This window comes from Phasianus colchicus, chromosome 3, assembly GCF_987193195.1.
Source record: "Phasianus colchicus chromosome 3, bPhaCol1.hap1.1, whole genome shotgun sequence".
In the NCBI taxonomy this organism is placed as follows: domain Eukaryota; kingdom Metazoa; phylum Chordata; class Aves; order Galliformes; family Phasianidae; genus Phasianus; species Phasianus colchicus.
Window position 1 is genome coordinate 67127931 of NC_143438.1, and position 25030 is coordinate 67152960.

The following is a 25030-nucleotide window of genomic DNA, read 5'->3' on the forward strand; positions in this document are numbered from 1 at the left end:
TGTGCCCGCCCTACCCCCCTCCCCTCGGTGCAGGCCCCCGCGATCTATCTGCGCATTTCCTACGCGATGGCGGCGGCGCGGCCCGAGCCGGGCCGAGCTGTGCCGTGGCCCCAGCGCACCGCGCCTCGGCGAACCGCTGCTCAGTTGTTGGCCGGAGTCGGTTTTATAATTGGTTATAAATAAACATCTGAAAGCCCCAGTTAATGAAGCCAGGGTTGTGTAAGACTTTGAGCTTCCTTCAGTAAACCACCCAAATAGAACCTTTGTAACCCTTCTCTGCGAGAAAACAAACAAAAAAAAAACCAACAACAAAAAAGTTTGGAAAGTCGATATAAGCAGACAGTTCTGCAGTCAGCAAATACAAACAATGACCAAAACTCAGCTCGCACATGTCTTGTGATTTTCAAGCTAAAGCTGGGAACCTCAGCTTATGATCTCCTTTAGATTGGGGCAGTTCGTATGCTCGTAGTGAGGTGTTTTGCAGACATAGCACACGTGTAAGCACAAAACATGGAACACGCTGTGGGTCTGGGGGGAATACACTTCCTGAGGGCACGGCACGGCCACAGCTGTGACAAGTTCAGCTCCCGCAGTGCTGCAGCCCAACACAGCCGTGCTGCGTCCCACTGATTTCTCTGGTTGCTGGGGGCTTTGGCTTAGTCCTGGGAGGGTCGATCTCATACAATGAAAACATTGAATTCTGAAGCATTTTTGTAGAGTTTTTCTGATTATTTTTTCAAGTGCAACATTCTGTTTAGAAGCAACAGAAGGATCCTGCTTTGCTGGCTTCCTTTGGTAGCGGTGTGTTGCATTGTAATGAGTGATTTGTGTGGGCAAGAAGGAAACCTTGCGGGTACGGAAAGTGTTATAGATACAAAGGGTTCTTTTTCAGTGTTTACAGAACAAACTTATTTGTGTATAAACTTTTTTTTTTTTTTTTTTTTTTAGAATTTGAATGAGCTGGTGCTGCAGGCTGTGCTGTGGGAGGCACAGAGGGAGGCTGGGCTGGAGGAAGCCCCGCAGGCCACCCGCCCCTGGTGGGTCAGAAAGTGGAAACAAGTCTGATGTAGATAGAGAGATAATGAGTCTTTCTTGAGCTACAACTTAATGAAGCATCTACTGCTTTGGCTGAGTTAATCATTTGGAACACGTTACTTAGATAAACAATCTCAAAGCAGAAAAAAAAGAATAAAACACAATGTAGAGATGGAGGACACAAAAAGGAAAGATGTCTGTCTATAGTCACAGAGGAAGGACAGCAAAAGAGGAGCAGGAGGCTAAGAGGGATCAAGCAGTTGGAAAGAGAGTAGCTGTAAGGCACTGAGGGAAAGCAGAGCTGATGAAACAAAAAAATTTGTTTCTAATGTTTATTTTCTCCTATATTTTTTCCTTGAACACAACTCTTTGATAAAGTTTACCGGAACGGAGGAGAAGTAGGTGACCAAATGGGCATCATACCCCTCGATGAGAGGCCGCAAGTAATTATTCATGACATAGTTAAGTATCCTGAAGATGTCTGGATACAGCTTCTGATAAAATATTTGGATCATTTTTATTCTGTCTGTAGTCATACTGCCCTTTCTGCTCGGAAATTTGGTTGGCTGCAAACCCAGACTTTAATGTTTGGGATCTAGATTACCTCTTTTTTACAGTATCAGAAAGTTCATCTTGCAGAAAGTTCATTTTGCAGAAAAAGATACTTTGCTTTTGGCAGAGAATTAACCTCCTTTACCACAGAGCATTAGGTGCCATATGAATTACTATTTGAGTACTTTAAGTTTAATAACAAAAGCGTTGCACAGTTGTTTTAAAAAGATTAGTTAACCAGCACCATCTATCCCTACTAGTTTTCTGCAACTAGATTACAGAGAATGATACTGCGTTTGCACATGCATTTTGCAAACTTACTCCTCTGTTGTATTCTTTATTTTGCAAATTGCAGGCATTGAGATGAAGGGTCTATAATTTCCTAGCTTGCCTTTCTCTTGGAACACTGGTGCTGCACTGGCACGCATCCACTTTGCTGTAACTTCATTTGAATACAGCAAATTCTTTATTATGATTAACAAAGGGTTGCTCTCTGGTCTGCTTTGAATCTCAGTCTGTTCATGGAGATTAGTAGGTTTTGAGCAATGCCAACTCACTAAATATCTTCGCTTCACTGATCTCAAAGACATTTGTGACAATGGATTTAGTAGTCATTTTCATGCATGTTCTTGCCTTTGAATGGATAATACCTTGGTAGTTCTGCTTTTCATTGCTGCTTGATTCTCCATCCCTTTCAAAAATATTTTAATTCAAAAGTCTTTCTTCATATGTTGCTTCTTTGAGATACATAAACACATTTGTTCATGTGTTTAATCCTTGAATGCAGCTTTCCTTTACCTCTTTGATTTTCTTGTAGGCGAATACATTGCAAATATCTGTATGTTACCTCCCTCTTCTGGGTAGAAGCAAATTGAACTTTCTTTCTCAAGGAATGACTGGCAGAAGTTGTTCTTTGATTGAACAGGAAGAGGCAAGTGGTTTTAAAAGGAGGGAGATCCCAGTTACGTGCCCTGTTGTAGCTGTATCTCCCATTTGATTTCAGTGCTTAGGAGGTATCAAATCAGCCACACCATTTAGTTTTTCAAACCAATTTTTCTATTAACCTCTTCAGCTTTTAGCAGGCAACACTTACAGATATCAGCGAGCTGTTAAGTCTGACTGATGTATTCGTGACAAGAATGCTTTCTCAACTTGGATCATTTCCCTTCAAATCATTTTTTCATTATTGTTTTTTGTAAGGGTTTCTCTCATTCCTGCCGCAACATAAAAAAATAAGTTTCTGCTTACCCCTGACATGTAGCTCAACATTTTCTGAGCTACTCAGAGGGATAACTGAAGGAGATAACTGAAGTAGATGGGAATTTGTGATGATGTAATCACAAAGTACATTCAGTGAAATCTATAAACAGAGCATCCATAATTTCTAATTTTCCAGTTACAGTCATGGGTATGAATAACAGCACATGCTGCCACTTCCAGCAGCTTTTGTTTATAGCTCTAGTCTCTGATGTTCTCTGGAGGCTCCTGGCCATTGGAACATTTGGGTTTTAAAGCCCTCCTTGTCCCCAGTTCTAAAATGTTTTTCTTTTCTGAAATGAAGATACTTGAAGTGCTGGTCTGTAGTTAGAGCTCAATGGTTCTGGATGGCTTGCATTTAAAAATAAAGCAGTGACTGGTAAACTCATCCCAGCTTTAAACTATTCATTGCAAAATAGTTTATGTGCATTGAGCTGTGACTCTACACGTAAGGTTTTCTAGTGGGTAGCAATGGTGCAGGTCTATGTATTTTGCATTTGCGCATTTCCCTTTCTCCAGCGAGCAGGGCACCACTCTTACCATCTACTTTATGAGGACAGTTTTCCTTGTGGAAAGAAGGCTTTATGTTGCCCATTTATTTCCATTGAAGAGATCTAGAAAATTGAAGAAAGCTAGAGATGTAGAACCAGGAACAATGCATTTTCAAAGAGGGAATATTTGCAATTTCAGGTTTATTTTCATTTCTGCTAGTAAGAAATGCCATGTGGCTTCACAATATCTTGTATTTAGGTTTATCACACGAGTTCTGTCAACCATTGAACACAAATCTCCATAATAAAACAGGATCCTGGCAAGAAAAAAATTAAATTTTCTCTAAGAAAGGTGATCAGCATCTTTCTCCTTCCCAGAATTCCCTAAGACAAGGTGTATTATTTTATCTCAAAGTCTTAGAGAGAAAATTGTAAACCTTTCAAAAATACTAAGATCTCTGTAAACAAGCAGATCCCTAAAGCCTTGTGTTACTGCCAGGTGGAACTGTTGGCTTCTCTTTTGATTGCTCCAGGAGAACAGCAATCTCCAAAGATGGGTCTGGATTCAGAAAATGAATGAGCACAGTGAATTCTATATTAAACTAACAAAGTGTACTGAAATAACTTGCTCAAAAACTAGAAGCAGAAGTGTTCAGAGCTCTTAGTTAACAGAAAACCTAGATCCACCAAAAAAAATAGGAGCAAGAGAAGTAGAAGTTATTAAGTAATGCTGAGAAAAAAACATAATAATAAATAAGTGTTCATAGTTTTCTAGAGGGAAATTGTTCAGGATTTGGCTGCTTTACTCCCAGTCAATACAGGGCAAAGGATATAATTTATTCATGGCATTTCAGAGCCTTCTTTGAGGCAAATGTTTGTAGATCTACTTCCTATCTTTACCTACATTCCCAAAGCCTATACTGTTCCTGAAGAACAGCTGGGCAGCCTGGTCCAGTATTAGATATGGAGGTCGGTGGCCTGCCCATGGCAGGGGGGTTGGAGCTTCATGATCCTTGAGATCCCTTCCAGCCCAAGCCATTCTATGATTCTACAATTCTAGACATGCACCAAAGGGCTGGACTTGTTGAAATTATTCTGTTGATTTCACTCCATACAGAGCTACAAACAGGGATGAGGCACAAAACATTTTACTAATAATGCCAAATTGAAAAACCTGTCAGTGCAACTTGATAGCACTAGATGAAGGCAGAAGAATTGTTACAGAGTCTGCCTGAAATTCTCACTATTGAGGAAGAGTAAGATGATTGAGTAAAAGGTTTTCCATTTGCCTGTCAGCAATTAGAAGGAAAAGGAGATAATGAGGAAGAAACTAATGGCATTATTTTGGGGAAAGTGGAAAAAAAAAAAATAGCACTTGGTTCATCATGGGGCTAATACTGTATAATGATTGATGATTCTGTAATCAGAGCCCACATGGAGAGAAACAAGCTGTAAATTAAATGATGGAATATTTCATAAATGGCTCAGAATTGTAATGCAATGATCAAGAATTTACAGAGAAGGATTTTTATGCCCCTTTCTTAAAAAGCTGCAGCGTTTCTAACAGAAATAATTAGGGTTCTGACAACGTATTCATTTAAATGAAGGATTGAGTTTGACAATAAAAAATAGCCTATAATCTGCACGTCACATGGAGCTTTCTACTGACACACAACCTCATGGTCTAGTGCACCAGCATTCACAGCAAATTAGTCTCGGTTTTACTGTATTCTTTGACGACCCCAAGTGTTAAGTACCTGGAGAAATAAAATTCTTTTGCTATGTCACTGCTAGTTAAGCAGCTCTTACAGCTGAAAACATTGGAAAATGATTCAGTGACAGACTTTTAAAATCAGCGTCTCACTGTGGTTAGGAATTTCTCTTTTTTAGAATTAGTAGTAAAAAAGAAAGAGGGGGAGGAATCTATTTCTCTTTCCCATTTGATATTGTCAGGTTTGCAAGCCAGTTGCTTCCTCAAGCAATTTGCTGCAGTTCCTTCATGGAAAGTTTCATCCTCTCTCAAAGCAAAGCTTTTCCTTTAGCTTTGCATGGAAGTGGAAAATGTACATGGAATGTAAATCACAGCATGTATTAGTTACCTCATGAGGTAACTGAGCTATTATGAATAAGCATGCACCAAAGAGTGTCTATTTGAACTAAAGTAAGACATCTTTAGGTCAAGGCCAGGTATATCTAACACTTGGACAGACAGAGTTTTGAATTTATCTTGCCTGTGTTCCAAATAACTTACGTACGTATTCTAATTGGAAAATCCCAATGGCAGCAACCCTAATTGTTTCTAATGTTAAATGTCAAAGTGCAGCTGAGCTCCTCATTGCACTCCTAAGATACACAAGTGCCAATTCTCAGACCAGTTCTGGACACAGTGTTACACCAACTCATCAGAAGACTGAACAGTGTTATTAGTGTTATTAACATCTCTTAACAGCTAAGTAGAAAGGGATATTCCTTTCTGAGACCACTTTCCTGATCACTGTTTACCAAAACGCCATTTGAGTTACTCCACCATTTTTAGGCCAGCCTCAACATTTCAGATTCAGATGGGAGGCCATTCCAGCAGCAATGGCTTCCAAGCATCCAGCAAATACTCTGGAAGAAGCCTGTGTGTCAACCTGAGGGGCAGCTCTTACATTAAAGACAATGGTGTCCATCCCAGTAAGAAAGTTGCGAGCCACATGAAAATCTTCATCTTTTAGAGCTGTGGTCATGGAACAGATAGAAAACAGAAGCTTAAGATGTGCATATCTGCACAATATGCCCTGTTCAGTCTCTGGAGACCACCTGTGGGATATACAGGAGTTCTGTCACCACAAGCAACTGGCTTACTGATGCTTGTGCTGATAGCCCTGGCAGATTCTTCTCTTCCACACCTGCATTGTTCTTTTTTGTTGAACTGGGAAACCCTGTAGAAGTGCTGCAGTTGCACTTTTTTTTTTTTTTTTTTCCCTTACTATCCTTCAGATAATGGTTCTTAAATCTTATTTTTCTTGCAGAAGTGATGTCAGATGAGGAGACCACTGGGCCAGTGGAAGTGCTTGAGATGTGTGGTGGATTACGTTGCTGAGGAGAAGCTCTGGTGCTGTGCTGTCTCCACCTGTGCTGGCTCCACTGAGCCTTCAGTGAGGGTGAGGATGTGGTAACAAGGGCACTCCCCATTACTTAACTTTTCCCTTGTTTCTCTGGTGGACCCCTGTCACCATGAGACAATGTGCTGCTTAATAATCTCCCAGTAAAGTTCAACAACAAAAAAAGGCAGCAAGTTCCAGGTGTACATCAGATGAGCCAGATAGACCATGAGCACATGAAAATACAGTGGAACAAAGTACTTCCATCCACTCTTAGTTCACAGATTTGACCAGAAAATCAATGTTTTAGCTATTGCAACCAGTCTCCTTTGGCCCTAAAATCAGCAGTCTTAGTCATCTCAGTGGCAGCAGCAGCTGTGACCACAGTGAGCTCAGCAGAGCCAGAGTGAAATCTGGCCAACCACCAGAGCCTACCCAGCAACACTGAAATTAGATAAATCTTTTCAATTCCAGATTTTCTCAAATAACACAATAAATCTTTTAACATCGAACGCCAGTAGGTACTGAAGCTTTTGAATCCAACCTGAAGTTTGTTATGTTTCCTGCTCTCGTGATGGCGTTAGAGCTAGAGATGATATCTGAGGGGTACTGAGCCAACACTTTTCACACATGTTCAGTTTATTTATGTTGTGGCTTGTTTTTTTTTAAATTTGGCTATAAAATTTTGCTTCATGGAAGAAAAGCCTAGCAATGCGAGGAAAATTGTTGTAAACAACCAGAGTGTGCTCTTCAGCCTGCATACAATAGATGTACTGGAACTCAAAATAGCACCACAGAAGCCAAACAAAAAACCCAACAACAACAACAAAAAAAACCACCCCAAACTTTAACAAACAATAAGAACATTGTTTATTTTTAACAGACACTGAAGTGCTGTTCTCACTTTCTAGATTAAGACCATCTCCAAAAAGCCTGTTACTGCCCAAACCAAATTCAAGTTTGGGAAGCTTGGTGAATACTTACTTCAGTTATAAACGTACTGCCAAAAACCTAGGGATGGGAATGCAAGATGTTGTTCAAGGTTAAGAGCCTCATCCTCTCTTTTGTCTTTGCTTTTCCAGTTATAGGAATAGCAGCTTTAATAAACAGCAGTAGAAACAAAGTTTCAAAGAGAAATTGAGTGTGAAACTTACAGATTTTGGCGACAGTTCTCTTTCCCTGCTTTTTGAGTTCCTTAACCTTATGCCAAAGTCTTCCTCTTAACACTTGCCAGGGCTATTGAATACTGAAGTCAGTGTTCTGCACTTCATACCCAAACACCCAGAACTCAGAGATGTGAGGAGTGCTTGCTGCCCTATCTGCCAGAACACAGCGAGACTGAAGTTTTAATCATGGATTCAGCTCTGGAATCTTAGAAATAAGAATTAATTATCCCCATGTTCTGTTATCCTTCCTTTCTCCTCCCCTCCTAGTTCTTTCATCCTATCAGGTACAAACAATAGCTTCTTATACCCTGCAGCACCCACCTTCTTCCCCTTTGGGACAGGAGACATAGCAGTCTCCTTGCATGGTCATGCTGGTCCGGAGTTATCTCTGGGACTCGTGCTATCTTTTATGCTCGGTGGTGTGAGGGGTACATCCCTGCAGCACAAATATTGCTCACAATAATATGGGTAGGACTAGAAGTTGTTCACTAGCTCTATTACTAAATGAAAAGGTGCACAGGTGCATGTGATGTAAACATAAACTACACTAAAGCCATCTAAACTCATGGCAGTTAGTGAGTTAGCCATCTAAGCTACCTATCCAGTATATGAGGAGAGCTACCTGGAGACCCTGAAACCAGCGTGACAAGGAAAATACCACCTTCAGGGTGCACTTGGGAAGAGCATCTGAAGATCTGGACCATGTGGAGGGCTTTTTAGAGCTAACCAAGCAGCTTCTAAGCAGCAGTAGATCTAGATTACATTTCCAAATTCTGTGTGATTTTCTGATATATAAGTCCTTTCTTTGCTTGAGCCTCAAGCCTGACATGCCCCAGATCTACCAAACTGGATCTCTCAAGCCAAGAGCAGGAACAGTCAAGTTAGCAGCCCCACCCAGTATATGTGCACTTAAGAAAACATAAATGAGTACATAAATAAAAATCAAGCAGATGTAGGGAAATTCTGGCTGACGAAAATTCCTGTTGCTCACTCACCTGCCCCAAAATGTGATGAATCAGTGTAGCAGTAGCAAAAACTCCTGTATAGTATGATGGCATCCTCATTCCTTTTCCTCTTTTGAAAAGTTTTCTTATAGAGGAACAGGTGAATTAACTACACTTCAGATTGCATTATTTGTCTTGTCTGGCTTTCAGTGCTATTCAAAATGGAAAGGTATATAAGGAAAGCTTTGAAAAGGAATGTTACATGATATCAAATGCATGATTCTCTGGATTCTCCCCACTGACACACACAAACACACACATAAACAAATAAAACCACATCATTATCTCCTTCGTGTGTGGTAATTACCTAATTTGTGGTCTAACCACAGTGCTGGTCCAGAAACACACTAACTCCTTCTGCACAGGCTTGCTTGGCTCCAAGGAAGTTTCCTGAGTGGAGCTTGGTGCTGGCCGAGGCCAGGGCAGCTCAGAGCACATTACAGTGTGTCAACGGGTGGGAAAAGCAGGCTGAGCTAGGAGGCTCTCCAGACACCAAATCCATTGGAAAGCCCTGTATATGAACCTAAGAAGACCTAGCTGAGATTTGGAAACTGTGGAAACAAACCTTAGGCAATGTCCCATGAGAACAGACTTTTCCCACTCAACTGCCCAAAGAATATTTTAGTTTCAGATTACTAAGGATAGGATCCTTGTCTTCCTCCTTTTCCATTTAGCACTCCTTACATTGTTCCCTCATGTCACAGACATGAGGCAATTACCATCTTTTAGTCATGTAGCAAACCTTTAGGTGGTATCTAGGCCACAAAATTTGGAGGGATTTACAATTACCTTCACCTACTTCATACCATTTCTTGCTATTTTTATGCTCCAAACTCACTGAATCTGTTTTTTATGGGAAAAACAAAGACAACCTAAAACTAAAACAAAACAAAACAAAACAAAAAAAAAAATACCCCAATGAAACAAACAAACCCAACAAACCTGATCATGCAGTTAAGGACAAAGTCACTGACGGTAAGATCACAGTACTACTTTTCTACTGTCCTTTGCTGCTAGAAATAAGCTGCAGGCAAGAGAGGAAAAAGAGCTCTGAATGCTAGCTGGAGTGCTTGCCTTTGAGTGTGTGCTAGAGAAATCTTGGTGCTCTGCTGCTTGACTTGGGGTACAAGGTAGACACTTCATGCCTCATCATTTCCCAGTATAATATGGCTTTTGCAGCTCAGCCAAACCCTTACAGAATTTGTATGACAAGTGAAAAATACAATGCTAGCCTGAGGGCTTTGTCCTTGCCAGATTTCAAAGATTAACTACATAAATGTGGAGCTTGTATGTGTGGCTAAAAGCAAGTCACACAAACTTTTACATAATAGAAATTGTCAAGCAGTCTATACACATTGCTGCTAGATCTTTAACTTTTCTTCCTCTCGTGGCATTCCTTGATAATAATGCTCCTAATGATTGCTATGATCTTATTTTATCCTAATAATCCTGAATTACCTTACCTGTTGATGTGATTTGCATTCCACATCAGTCACATCTCTAAATGCACAGGTCTCAACAACTTTGGTCACTGAGCTCTTTAGCAGGACTACTTCAGAAGCAACTGTCGTGGCTCTGATACCCTTTCTGGCATTGCAACAGATGTGGAGTTCCCAGTTTCTGTCTGAACTGGCAGTTCTCTGTTCTTGTCTATCATCCCTTCCACAAAGGCTGCATGGAAATTCCAGTTATGTGAGTTATATTAAGGGTCAATCCCTTTTGTGAAATAATCAGCTGAGAAGTAGTGATAAAGTATCTTGTCAGCTAAAGTGTTAGGAAGAACAGCCATTCAAGAAAGATCATGTTCCTGCAATTTTTGGCTTTTGAAACAAATCTGTCAGATGCTTTTTATATAAAGTAATGTCAAGTCATTCTTTAGCTCCAACATTTTCTAGTTCAATACAGGAACACGGGGTGAACTATGAGTGTTTGAGTGTATCCAATTAAAAGCAAATTGACTGTCACACTTCACAGGGAATAATTCTATTTTAAACACCAGGTGTCACTGCAGTATACTCCTGCTTGGTTTCAGCAGTGTCAAAGATGAGTGGAGAACAAAGACGGCTCCTACTTTCCTTTCCCAAATGTTTGCATATAGCTACATGGTTAGCTGGAATCTGGGCAAATTGCTCAGCATTTAAACCAGACACATTTATAGTTTTACACAGTTGTCTTCAAACCTGAAGCCAGCCATTGTAATATAGCTATTTTATAGCTGAGAGCAATTGGATTTTATACATATACATGTGTGTGTATACATATATACACATATATAGATATATCCTATATATACATGTTAATTCTTGTCAAGAGAAATACGTGTGTGTAATACAGTTCTCTTTACAGAATCATGTATGCATTCTTTAGGTATCGGGTGATGTTCAGCAAGTTATTTCATTAAAGGATTGTATCAGGTTATGTATTCTGCAGCTTCTTGGTTCATAAAAAAATGTTCACTAAAAAGCAATTTATTAAACTCTCAGATACTGAATTTTTCACATTTTCCTGATTTTTACAAGTCTTCTTTTTAACCTACAAGCTTGTATCTTTCAATATTAAGATATACGAACACAGGTTAAAGAACCATTATCCTGACAGTGAACAGACACTGCTTTCCTGTGTGAGTGCAATTTTTCAGCCTCCCATCTCAGTATAACTAACCATTGGCTGCAAGGTGAATCTTCCAGGAGCTCACTCATTGGTATTGGCGTGGTATTAATTGGGTAAAGCTGCTCTTCTCTCATCTGTAATTGAAGATACTGAGGGCAGGGGCTCAACCTGTGGGGAAACATTGAGTCCCAGCAGGCTGTGCACCACCTGAACCTCATGCTCTAGTGAATGAAGAAGCCTCACTCCAGTGCAATACTTCAAAGAAGATATTTCCTTGTGTTGTTTAGGTGCAGAACACAGATTTGTGTTATGTATTGAGCTGCAGACTTGGTTTAGCTGTCTCTGAAATGGTTCAGGATGCTCTGCAAGTATTTCTGCACAAAGGAGAGTACTGCTATTGATGGAGCCGTACTGCTAATGGCTGGGAATGTTACCTGGAGAGCATCTTCAGCCAAGAAAAAGGAACTGAATGCCATAACTAGTTCAGAAAATAACCCATTAAGCTGGTAATTGCTGCTCTTTAAAAATGCTGAGAGCTATGTAACTTTCACAGGCTCAAGACCAATGTTTTAACCTTCATCAAAGAGCATAGTGCCACCCCTTATTCAAGGGAGCTTCTGCTTTATTCTGCAGGCAATTTAAAATTTGCACAGTGCCTGCTTGAATCTTGACAGGATTGTGGCTTTGGGTGTGATACAGTGCTGTATAACACAAAGAACACTTAAAAGTTCTCCTAAGATAATGAAATCAGCAGAAAACGCCTGGAACAAGCAACAGTCTATCAAATGATGCAGACTTTAGGATGCAGAAAAGTCAGTGTCTGCAAGGACTAAATAAAGCATTTGTTAAGAAAACAGACAAATGAACAACAGCAAAAAAAGAGACACAGAATAATAATAATAAAAAAGACAAATCTTATTTATTGTGTTTTATTCCATCTGGTGACTGGATTTTTATATGGATTTCAATCCAATCTGTTTTCCCAGGATTTTTTAATTCAACTGATTTCACTGCAGTGTAGCATTTCTCATTCAACATAATTGACATGGATTTCCAATCCATTCAAAAGGCATTTGCAAATACATTAACCGGAGAAAATAGCAGAGCCAATTTGAAATGCTTTCAGAGAATGCAGGCCAGAATCTTAAATATCTTTTTCCCCCCGTGTAAAGGAGCAAATATTAGGATACTGCTGTACATAAATGAAAGCTGCATTTTATATCATTGACCTATGTTCTGACTTTTAGATAACAGCCTCATACGTTTAAGTAACATATTTTTTTCTCCTGACATATTTACATAAAACTCATCTACGTTTACTGTAAATAACCATAATAACCTACTGTGCTTTCAGCAGCCAAAAGCTGGGTTGGCTAGAAATATCAGATGAAGATTCTTTGAATAAGGGTATGACTAAATTACACAACTTGTGTATACTCCTACAAAACATTGAAGGGAACGTCACGGCATTTATCACTTTACAAAACGCAACTTAGTGTTGGCTCTGAGCTGCTCTGACAGTAGCACAAGCCCTGCAATTACAGTCAAGCTACAATTTATGGAGCATACATTCTGCAATACTACAGCATTTTGGTGTCTGCAGTGCTGTTAATAAAACCATATTGATTTCAAAAAGGTAGCAAGCCAAATAACCACTCGTGTAGCAAACAAGGCTCAGCAGTGCCAGCTTGGAAGTCTGCATGCACTGACTCCAGGTTTATATATTACAGTCATTTCACTGAACTGCTCTTGCTACCTTCAGAGCTGAACTGCACAGCTTATTTAACCGTATCCACTCGGTGAAAGCCAGAGCTCGATCTAATCCTCTCTGTTCAGAAGGTCATGCTGGTTAGAGGATGTCTGCAGTTCTTCTTCAGTGACCAGAAAATCAAATAGCTGTCCTGCAAGCACAATCTGCTGCTAGAACTTTCCTTGAGAGAATATTGCTAGAAAACCACTCTGCTAATAAATACTTTTCCCATTATAAAACAATGGTTAAAATAAACAAGTGTCTGTAATTGCAAATACTTATCCACTACGTTCTAAGTAGGCAATGTTCCATACATTTTGTGCTGAAGCTCCTATAGCACCCAATTTGAAGTGAATTCTACTGAGGTGGGTTTTTAGTAACAGCTATTGGAGATAAATATCCACATACCAAACTGTGTTTTTTGTTGTTCCTATGGAGGTCATATCAGACCATTAAGAAAATTCATTTCACTGAAAATACAAAGAAAAGTACCTAGCACCAAACCAAACATCTCCTAAACTTTTAGGATCTAATCCTGCACCCTCATCTCATACAAATTATTTTTCAGTGACGTCATCCACTTTTTCACTTCTTTTTTGGCGGGGGGGAGGGGGAGAGGGAGCTAAAAAGGCATCTGTGGAAGTCCAAATCTACACATGGTTGAAGGTACTTAGATGAGTGCACCTACATTTGCCCACTTGGGGATTATCATGGGACAAAAGCACATGCATATACAGTTTATTTTCATTTCTTTTATGCTGCCTGGAGGCTTGATAAAAGATCAGGGACACAGAGGAGCTGCCGCTGCCTCTGAGTTGGGGGAATACTGAGAGAGCAATTCCACCCATCCCTTATGTGATTCTTGGCAACTTCACTGCAATCTCTTCTACCTTTATGAATAGGTTATCTGCAAGATGGATGCAGAACAAATGACGCTCAGCTATTTTTCCTTTGACCTCTTTCTTCCAAGCTGCTACAGTAGGATATACTTGCCCTGCCCTGCCACTAAATGCTCTTCCCTGGGTTTGCAGGTTCACTCTGAGCACACGTTCAGCTCCAAGGCTCAGGCCTGTGAAGCCAAGGACAATTCCTCCTTGTCATGACCACGGAGTAGTCATCACTCCTCAAGTGTCTTCACTACAGGCCTACTGGAAAGCATGAAGGTGGTATATGGGGGAGCCACAGGGGTGATCCAGATGCTCATTCACAGTCAGAAATAGCTGCATGGAACTGCCTGCTGGTAGGATATCCAGAGGAGCTTTGTTCTGTGGCCATTCTCCAGTGGAGTCAGAGATAAAGACCAAATGATATTGTCCTCACACAGATGAGAAAGGAGGTTATTGTGCTCTTAGGTGTTTTTTACTAATGCATTTAAACACTGCACTAATTCACTTCTTACTGTACATCTTTACATGTCAGCTGCAAAACTTTGGCTGAACTTGAAAGAAAGTGAAGACCTCCACAGAAGTCTGCAAAACAGGATGTGGTTGCCCCAAAATGCATGACTTCAGAGCGCAAGTCCAGGCTTCTACATCCCAGCAGCAGATCAGGAAGATCCCATGCAGCATTGTGAAGCAACGCAGCCTCTGTGCCCACTGGACAGTGGCCAGGTACCGTATTTCATCAAGGACAAAAGAGAAAACTGACAGAGAGAGCTAAGCATGGCAGGGAGGAGCAGTTAGGTAAATAAAATCCAAACGTTAAAATAAGAGCGTCTCTTCGTACACATTAGGAAGGCTAAACACCAGTGCTTTTTTTCTTTTTTAAAGTAACAAGATTTGTAAGGTTTTAAAACCCCTCTCCAGTGTTATGAGGTTAAAATTACAAAGTTGGTAACATTATCATGAAGTGAAAGGGAGGCATTCTGAAATCCAAAACAAAGCATTTTAAACTCACATCTTACTTATGTACTTTGTAAATACATTAAGCATGTTGATTCATTGTCATAAACTATAAGAAATTACACAGCTGCCTTTTAGACTGAACAAAGATCTCATTTCATATTTTGTATAACAAATATTCTAGTTAAAATTAGATGATGAAAATCTATCAGACTGTTTTTATAACAATGAACAAACATCACAAATGAAAGCTGATATTTAGAAATGTGTGCAGCAAAGGAAAAGCACATATAGTTGACAAGCTGCTATGCAGTTAACAGTGAGCATGTTTACCTTTACACAAACATCTTTATTTTTCAGCACTTTGCTATCATAGAATGACAGAATGGTTTGGTTTGGAAGGGCCCTTAAAGACCACCTCATTCCAGCCCCTGCCATGGGCAGGAACACCATCCATTAGAATAGGTTGCCCAAAGCCCCATTGTGTGACTGTCCTTCTGGCCGGTTTGAAACTGAAGACTTCCAGAAACCAAACCTCACAGCTTGGCAAATCAGAATGGTAAGATTTATGTTGTCCATACATCAGGCAAGCTAATGGATACATAATATAATGATAACCCATACTTTTGCTAAGCAAATTGTAGTGCTCAAGCTAGATATATGAGCAGGTCAAAGCAAGTGTAGACCCTGAAGATGTTGTAGTGATTCTGCCTACAACAACTAATCATATAGAGTTAGGTGAAATATATCTACGTTGTGAAGACTCTCTCTTGCTGATCTATGGCTTACACATAAAGTAAGTTTAATCAAGTCAACAACAAGAACTTTGCATCAGAAAAAAGCTTTCATCCTTCTGTCGTCCATATGGAAAAGCAGTGTAGGGTACATGATATCCTAATGCAATCGACGGGAAGTAGGCAATTAATTTGTCTAATACTTTCTGTTGAGGGTATATGAATGCTGAGCATGGGATCTTTCATATTCACTCAACCAAATGGGGTTCTCTCTCCTTGAAGAAAAGGAACCCACTGCTTTCATCTCTGTGATGCTCCATCCATAGTGCTTGTTCTCAGCATAATCCTCAACAAGTTCATATCTGACTGAATAGCAAGGAATAGAAAAATACTTTTCTGTTGTTTGCTTGTTTATTTGTTTTTATTTTTGAGGCTGAGATAAGTTCTGGCAATGTCTTCAGCCTGGACCATCCTAGAAGATATGCTGCAAATCAACTTCAGCACAAGCATATAAAGACATATTAATAGCAATTATGCACCCTGCTCCCGGGAAGAGATTTGCTTTTGGAAGTCTTCAGCATGTCACCCTAGAAGCAGCCATCAGATTGAATACCTTTCAGCATTCTAATTCTCCATAGAGAATTCTCACACACACCAAGTTACTTGTAAAGCATACAGCAGCCTTACTGCCCCAACCTAAATAAATAACACTGTTCTAAAATACCTGCTATTAAGTTCCAAAGAGCAGAAATCCCTGTTTGGCATTTGGTCCAAATTAAATTGTTTGTTGCTGAAATAGAATTCTTATAGTTATTGTGCAAACAAATTTATATACATGCTGAGAGAATAAAACCCTCCAGCTGGGATCCGTGCTGTTTCCAGCCCCACACTGCACACTGCCATGTATCTAACTGCTCTCAGGCCAAGGTACTCCACCTGAATGGCTGCTTTTGAACTCTACCACCCAACCTGGGCTTGCTAAGCGTGACAGTTCTGAGCAAGGTGAGCAATAAGCAGGGAAGCACTGACAGCCATTTGCAGAGCAACACAGTTAACAGTAAATTCTGTGAAGTAGAAAATGCTAGAGAGAACACTCTGTGTCACAGCTTTACATGTCAGCTTTCAGAAAGCACATTGAACCTATTTATCCAGCATTGTATAAAAGCACCATTGAAAGGTTGAACAGAGAGCACCGTGTATACAGAATTTTGATCAAGACAAGTGAGAGGAGCTGTTCAGGGAGCCATGGAGAAGTACAGAGTCCAGAGGAATCCTGGCAAGATGGGTTCCCTGGAGGCACAGTACACGAGGGCCTAAGGAACAAGGCAGCTGACCCTCAGCCAGCCGCTTTGTGGGATGGCCCAGCTTTCTGTGACTGATGGACCTGAACCCCAGCACCCGTTCCTCTCTGCAGTTCCCCCACCCTGCAAGGCCTGCTGCATACCAGCAAGCCTGTAATTGATGCCAGTACAAAGACTGAAGCTGCCAATTGTTCACAGTTGATATGGACACAGACCACATCTCCCTGAATACTCACTGTTGAACAACATCGGTTCTTCAAAAGAAGACTGCTCATTCTTATTGCAAAGTTAATTATCGTAGCTACATTGCTGGGCTTTCTAAAGGAAGTTTGTGAGAGGCTATTGCTAAACGGAGGCTAACTGAGGTCCAGTGCAATTGATGTGACTGTAAAGCTGTTTCCAACTGTTTCCAAAGCTGTTTCCCCCACAAAAAAAATGGAGGAAACACTCTTTTTGGTGTGGAAAAAGAGTATGGAAGTACTTGGTAGAAAAGGCACTATAGCTGATCTAACTGCTGCAATTATGTTTGTGCCTGTGCACAGGTATCCTTAAACAGATGTTTCACTGTGACTGAGAAAGTGATTCTGAACTCGTCATTGTAGAAAGGGACTGCTGGCTTCAGCGTGTGGCTGGAAGTCCCACAGGAGACAGGTTCATGGAAGTTCATCCAAACTGCATGTCCTATTTCTACCTGTCCCCAGAAGGGAATCAGAAATGATCTTTTCAGTAGTGTAAGTACACTGACATTGCAGCTTTACTTGGCTTTACTACAGAAAAGTTGAGTTTCTTCAACAGTTATGCTAACAAATGGAGATAAAGAAATCACCTGTGAAGTTGTCCCAGAAAAGATCATTACGTAATAAATACCTCATTCAGCATGTTGCCTTTTTATTTGGGAATATGATGAAAGTGAAACAAATGGCAATGAAGAGATAAGTAGAAGAAACTCCCCTTTCTTTCCAGTAAAATTAACGTATTTGAAGATTGCTGCTGGAAAAATCTTTCCACCTGGTATACTAGTGAAAAAGAAGCATGGCAATAGCAGCCAAAGAACAGATCTTACTTCTGGTGAGAGGAAACGAAAACTAAGGTCAAGTGATAGAACTATTCATTTCAGAACCTTGAATTAAATTCTAAAATATTCTTCTTTAGCATTAGACTACATAATGGAGATTGCAGAGATGTAACTCCTTACCTGCCCTTGTTCAGGAGGTAATTCCCTTCATGGCTCACTGGGTCTGGAGGTGAGGGCAGCCATGCGTGCAGCAGCCCAGAGCCTGAGCCTGAGCGGGCTGAGGGTCTGTGGAGCTGAAAGCAAGTCCTCCTGCAAGGAGTTCAGAGGAAACTGGCCTGGCCAGAGCCTGAATCCTGATCACAAACAGATCAGGGATGGCAGCTGGGACTGAATGCTGTAAGGAACAGTGGTTGTATTATGTCACCTGCCTAAAGTTGGAGGCTGGGTGGGGAAACAGACAAAGCATTTCCCAATAGAGGAAAGAAAGGAAAGAAGGGGCTGAGCCTCACTGCTCTTCTTCCCATCCAGCACTCCTGGTTCTGCTCTGAAAGACAGTGAATATGAGCAGGCAGGCCCTTCTTCGCTGGACTCGCTGATATTGGCGAGGCTTACTTTGAGGTTGATGCTTTATTTTCTCTTTTGCAGCTTAAAATTTTGCAAGCAAGACCTCCATGTTTTTCTTTGCTATTATTTTTTGAAATTGCATCTGTGAACCTGACAAACCTCATGTTGCTACTGTTTCTTCAAAAGCAGTCATCCATATAACAAGTACGATAGTCCTTAAAGGATAACTGCATCCTGAGATGTGTGTGGGAACCACAGAGTGGGGTATGGCTCCCACTATGCTGTAGGTGTCAGACTGAGACAACATACAGAGAGCACGGAGCAAAGAGCAAACATGGAGCTAAATCTCCAAAGAGTCTCCAAATTCAGCACAGATCTTCTGAAATGTGAAGCATTTTCTCTTTGGCCTTAAACAATGTGAAGCAGAAGAACAGAACAGTCAAAGATGAACTTCACAAATTCACATTCAAGGGAACACTGACAGGAAAGGAAGACCACAGTCAGCTTTAAAAAGCACTGCAGTGAGGTGGAAGCAAAGGCTGCAGCTGTGGAAGCACGGCAGCACAACCAAGAACAAGGCAGATGCAGACTGGACTGGATGGCCTCGCTCCAAAGAAGAGCCTGGCCCAGGTGTGTCACCTCACTGTGTGTGAGGTTGGGCTCCATGATGTCTGTGTTCCTCTGTGGGCATCCAACTGCACTGCTCCTCAAAGCCATGGTCATTATAGTCAGTGTCCATAAACCACTGCACCTCATCCAGTTATAAGCTTACTTCTAGGAAGCGTGTGTACCCAGAGCTGTGTTGCCCTTTATAGTACCAAGCACTGTGCACTAGCCAGTGGTCTGAGTGGTCTCAATCTCATGCATCAAACCTCAGTACCAACTGAACCCATGCTAAACCCATGCTAGGCTGATACAGAATGAGACAATCCCTGTTTAAGTACTGTTTATCTTGCATTAAAATAAACTACCCTTCAAGCGCATGCCAGTAGTACCTATGTGAACGTTATGTGAAGGCTACCCAGTCTGGACTGCAGTTTATGCCTTTTTACAAAGCACCTGTATATGTGAGTATACACAGGGACACACAAAAATGTACACATAACTGTGTACAGATGCATATAATATAATGTACATCCTCTACTGTTGGGCTATTCTTGTATTACTGTACCGTTCATTGTACTGTTCTTGAAGAAAACAAGAGTATCAGTCCAGTACCTGCTTATTTCATCTCAGCACTGTACTTTGTTTTCAACAATTACAAAGAAACTTCATATCTCTGGAAAGACTGTGGCTTTCCAACTGTTTGTCAGAACCCCAAGAAGTTCTTGGTCCCATCAGTTCTGACTCTCCTGCTCCGTCTAACTGAGGAACAAGAATGACCAGTGGCTAATCCACACAAAATACACTCTCCTGCCTTCTTTTTGGCCTTCTGTCAGTATTCTTTTATATAGACTCCATTATTTTGAGCTTAAAAACAGCAAGGCGTGCTCCTCAACCCTGCTCAAGAAGATTTAAAAAAAAATAAAACAGGATTTGTTCTTTTACATACTTCTAAAATAGGAAAAAGATATAAAGCAAAAACCAATAAAACCCAAAGAAAGAACAGGATTCCTCTCATTACATAAAGCAGTAAGTTAACCTACAAAAGCTTTGAAGATGAAAATGTGCTGTAAAAATGAAAAACATCATCCACTCAACACAGAAATTTTCCTATATAATGCACTAGTCAAACATATTATAATACTTTAAGTCTTTAAAAAAAGGGCAAAATTCTTCAGAAGATGAGTCAACACTATTAAGGTGAGACTAAACATTATGGTAATATTCATTTGTACAACCTTCTGCAACACGACGGATGTCTTGCATGTGTCTGTGCAGGTACATGTGTGCATGTTGTGGGGATAGAGCGAGAATGCTAAGGGTGCCATTTGCCATGTTAAAACAGTATTTCACAAATAATTACATGGAAAATCCTAAAAATACCAGTACACATCTCAAATACTGCAAGTACACACTCTACAGCCCCTGATGTGAAAAAGGAAGGAAGGAAGAAAGGTAGGGAGGAAGAGAGGGAGGGAGGGAGGGAGAAAAAGTCTACGGAATTAATTCAAGTACATTTGCATTATGTCCCTTGTGATATGAAGTAACTGTTGCTTACGCTTTAGTTGCAATGACAATGGAATGGGAATTCTACCCCACCTCAACCCTCACGGTCCTACCAGGCTGAATTAGAGCTCCCCAAGAGATGCTGACACACCTTTCCCAGCCCTCAGAGTCCACCTGACTGAGGCATGGCGGTCTGCGAGTTGCTCAGTGGATTCCGGAATGTGGATGAAAAACGATTCTTGAAAAATACATTGAAGCAACTGACACAAAATAATCCTCTAAAATGAAAAGCTAGCTTTGCGTAAAGGCAGTCTTTTTGGTATGTAACCCTATCAGGATGACAAACACAGTGCTCCTTCCTGAATTCTGGCCGTCTAGGAACTAACAATAAAAAGCCAACAATAAAAATTAACCTTCCTGTAAGCTTCTGTCCACCGCCCAGAATCACCCATAGATATCATCCGCTCGCTTGAAACGTACATGGCTTCTTCACATCTTCTGTTCTGCACTTAGCTTTGCTCCTCATAATGAGAAGCGCTTCCCTCTCCTTGTTTCGCATGCTCCTTTGAAACACCAGCAGTCAACACAAAGGCTGAAACCCAGATGCCGGAGTAGTTAAAGTCTGGTGATGTCCCTGTGGTGCTGCAAGTCCCCTATGCTCTCATAGTCATTCTCTCCTGACAGAGCAATGTGGTTTGTGTGAGGCACAGACAAGGTCCTGTCTTCGTCTTGGCTCACTGCCTGGATAGCTTCATAGTCGGGCTCCAGCTCCCCGCTGGGCCTGCCCGCCGACTGAGGCACAGTGGTAGTACTGAGGGTGTTCTCAAAGTCCTTCACACTCGCATAGAGGCCGCTGCAAACTGACGGGGACCTCTGAGATGTGATTTCTTGAATACAGGTGTAAGGAGAATCCATTGCCCTGATGGCCTGTCCTGGCTTGCTCACCGAAGAGTACATGGCTGAGATCTGGGAAAAGGAGATGCCCGCTGAGTACTTACACATGTAAAACTTGTGTGTCAGTCTGACCCCTCCCACCACCAGGATGTTGACTACTTATTAGACCTGCCAATAGAAACATATCCTTTCTTACAAAACTGCTCATCTTGCATGCATTTATGCAGCGATTCTTTCCTTCCAGAAATGAAGGCAAATCAGATCCAAGGCAAAACGGACTGGATTTGTGAGCTCCTGAAAGCCGTCCTATGGTCCTGGGACCAACTTGGGCTAAATGAGGAGACAGCATCAGATGGGTGATCAGCTTTAGCTGCTGGAATGCAGAAGGATGCTTTCTGATCTTGCCTCTTTTAATAGTAGCAGCTAGCTAACCAAACTCAAAACAGTATTCTTCTGCCCATTTGTATTTCATCCCCTTTTCAGCACTGAATTCCATGAACCCAGAAGGAGCAATGTGCTCATCCCTGTCTGGGAGTGCCTCCCCAGCACCAAGCACCAGCTCACCCAGCTCACCACCAGGGCTGTGTTTGCTTTATATCCAGAGAACACACTTGTAAACTGTAAGGGAGCACTGGATATGATTACATGCAATCTGATTTTTGTTTCATTTTTTCATCTTTGTTTCAATCTCCTCAATTAATTTGAACAATAAACACTTAAAATAACAATGTATGTGCTTCAGAGCCCTGAACACTTTGCAAGAGAAAGGTGGGGCACGTTTCAAACTTGGAATCCAAATCGAAGAGCTGTCCTAACCATCAGCTAGTTGGGACTCCTATTATTTTCTGATTCTTTTTTTCAACCTATTGGCCTGATAAAGCCATATGCTATAATGCTTCTAATTTCAGGAATGTGGCAGTGCGAATTCTATACAAAAAAATTAGGCTTTCATTTTCCCTTTAGACAATTTTCACCACAGATTCTGCTTAATCATGCAGAGCTTATGCTAATTTCTGTCTGAAAAAAGGTCTCTAGCTCATTATCGAATTTTATATAAGAAACCTACTTCGTCTTCTGTAAGAGATGGATCTTCCTCTCGAGACTTGTAAGACATCGAACTAAGCCTCTGTGAAAAAAGGGAGAAAGAAAGAAAAAAAAGCTCATTACCAGTCAACAGTGTGATACCTACAATAAAACCCTCGCGCTACAATCAATACATTGTATTTTATGGTCATTTGCTCACTAGTTCCATTTCACGGAGCTAATTTCCAGCGTACATCTCTGGAGATAACAGCCCTGAGGTTAGTAGAGCTTTTTAATGTATCTGCTCTTACACTGACCTGAAAAGGACAAATATAATGTAATGCTTAAAACAAACTCTGCTGCGCTGTATCTCTGCCTTCAGACTTCCAATGAAGCAAGAAAGAGTCTGCAAAGGTTTTTGAGCAATTAAAAAGTGAGCTACAATACATCTTCAGGTACGTTCCTAGAATACAAAAGGACTACATGAACTGGTGCCTTCCTTGTGGTAAATGCCCTTCCTTCAGTGGCTCTGGAAGCACTGCAAGGCAGTTGAATCCCTCCACCATGCCATGCAGCTGCTGCTCAAAGGTGCCCCTGGCTTCAAGGCCACACATGCTTCAACACGGGTTGAAAGGGGAAGCTACATTCTCTGAGGTCTGCTGGTCCAGCTCATGTGCCAAAGCGACCTAAGAATAGAGGCTTCGTGTAACTTCAAGAATCCCAAGTGGAATGCACAGGGAAAAAAAAAAAAGGAAGAAAGAAACAAAGAAACATGAAACACTGGAAAAGCCATCTGACTATTACAAAAAATGTCTGAGGACCTCTAGCTTGGCCACCTTCCAGCAGATGTGGGATTCCTCTGCACCACAGCACAATGACCTGGCGGACCTCCTGCTCATGGTGGCTGGAAGGGAGTCTTCAGCACTATTTGCAACAGGCTACGTTTTGGAGTTTTATGCAAATTCTCCACCTTGAACATCAGGTGCCTTCCAGTGCAGACCAAGACTGAGAAATAGAGCTCCACCATTCTAGCATGGTCTCTGAAATACTGCTTCCAGAAACATATGAGTTACACAAAACTTTTTCCCCTACAGGTTCCTTACAGCAAATTCCTTCCTACTTCCACCTTTCTTGGTGCTTTTACTTCTAATAAATTCCAAGCTTCAAACCCCAGACATGGGTCTGATGAAGACTCTGAAGTCAACCCTGGGGTTCCTGGCTGCTGACCGGCTGGCTGTGGACCTGCTCCTCAACCTGGGCTTTGTTTACTCACTGATAAAACGAAAAATAAAAGATAAAGTTCAAATTCACTTTGGCATAGCCCTTTACTGGATCTGCTATACTACAGCAGCTTGGCTTATTCTTTCTTACTTGTAGGATGTTTTCTGTCCAGAGGAGTAGCTGAATATTATCACTGTTATCCACTAAAACAAATGTGCAAAATTCTGCAGTGAAGTCATATTTTTATTAGAGCATCTGTGGGCACTTCTGCAGTTTCCCACTCCAGCCCTGAGAAATACCTCCATGTGCTGACAGCCCTGCACTTGTTTTCCTACTATGAAGCATTCTTTCCTCTAAGCACAGAACCCATGACATTGGCCTTGACAGATATCACCATGTTGGAAACTGAAAAAAATACTCGCTCCTGAACAGTTTGTACCTAGCAATATTATAAATCACATTTGAAACCTCAATGCAAACAGAACACGTCCTTGTTTTCTATCCCCTTTCCTTTAGTTCCTCGACAGCACTGGATTTTGTGCTTGTTGGCTTGGCTATGCTCCTGACTGAGGCACCAGAACAAGGACACCATTCTCCTGTGGTGCATTAGCAAGAGATGCTTTGCCCATCCTCATGCTGTGCTGGTCTGAAATCAGATGGGCAGCAGCCAAACGCACTTCTACCACTCTTCCTGTGTTTGCTCACTCTGGAGAGACTTAGGAGAAAAGGGAGATCTGTGCTGCCTTTTCTGATTAAAAAAAAACTTTAGAAAAAAGTATTCTGTCCCTCCAGTTTTAATAGAAGAACTACACCCAAGTTTTTTCAGTTTGCAAAGGCCTGTGAGAGGCACTGCATTACTAAATTTGCCTTTCTTCTCCAAAACCTTCCATTGGTACTGTCTGTGTCACAGCCAACAACCAACTCTCAGAATGAATTGTCATTTGTTCCTCACCCAGCCCTGGTAGCGATCCGTCGTCCTGCAACCACTGCCTGGCAGTGCCGCACAGGAGAGCCCTGAGCAAGCACTGTGCTCCTTCTGGCCCCTGCAGGGCTGGATCATTTAGCACTATCAGGAGCACACCTCCTGGAAAAGGAAAAAGCACCATAGAGTGCTGGTTGCATGGAGCTCCTCTTCATGCAGATCATGAACATCATGCTGGAGTGGTCTCTGGTTTGGCACACTCTGCTCTCTCCCAAAGCAAGAAGCAAGAATCATCGAATCATGAAATCATTAAGGTTGGAAAAAACCACTAAGATCATCTAGGCCAGGCATGTCCCAGCCTGGTGCAAAAATAATGCCTCCTATGTTATCCTGTTGGCCCACAATGTCAGAGGCGGATGCTGCTGGTGTGGCAGTAGATGATGAACCTTCCCACC

The 25030-nt window shown here is 41.4% G+C and overlaps 1 protein-coding gene across 7 annotated transcripts in view; it reads right to left on the reverse strand.

The window, feature by feature from the left end:
- Window positions 1-12129: 12129 nt before the first annotated feature.
- Window positions 12130-25030, reverse strand: part of PAG1 (phosphoprotein membrane anchor with glycosphingolipid microdomains 1) — a 107695-nt gene continuing 94794 nt past the window's right edge. For all 7 annotated transcript variants that reach the window (XM_031590932.2, XM_090137754.1, XM_090137752.1 and 4 more), the window contains 2 exons: window positions 22476-22535; window positions 12130-21481 (listed from right to left, as the gene is read on the reverse strand). In XM_031590932.2, the coding sequence (XP_031446792.2) occupies window positions 21131-21481; window positions 22476-22535 (411 nt within the window). In that variant the 3' untranslated portion in view covers window positions 12130-21130. The remainder of the gene's footprint in view (window positions 21482-22475; window positions 22536-25030) is intronic.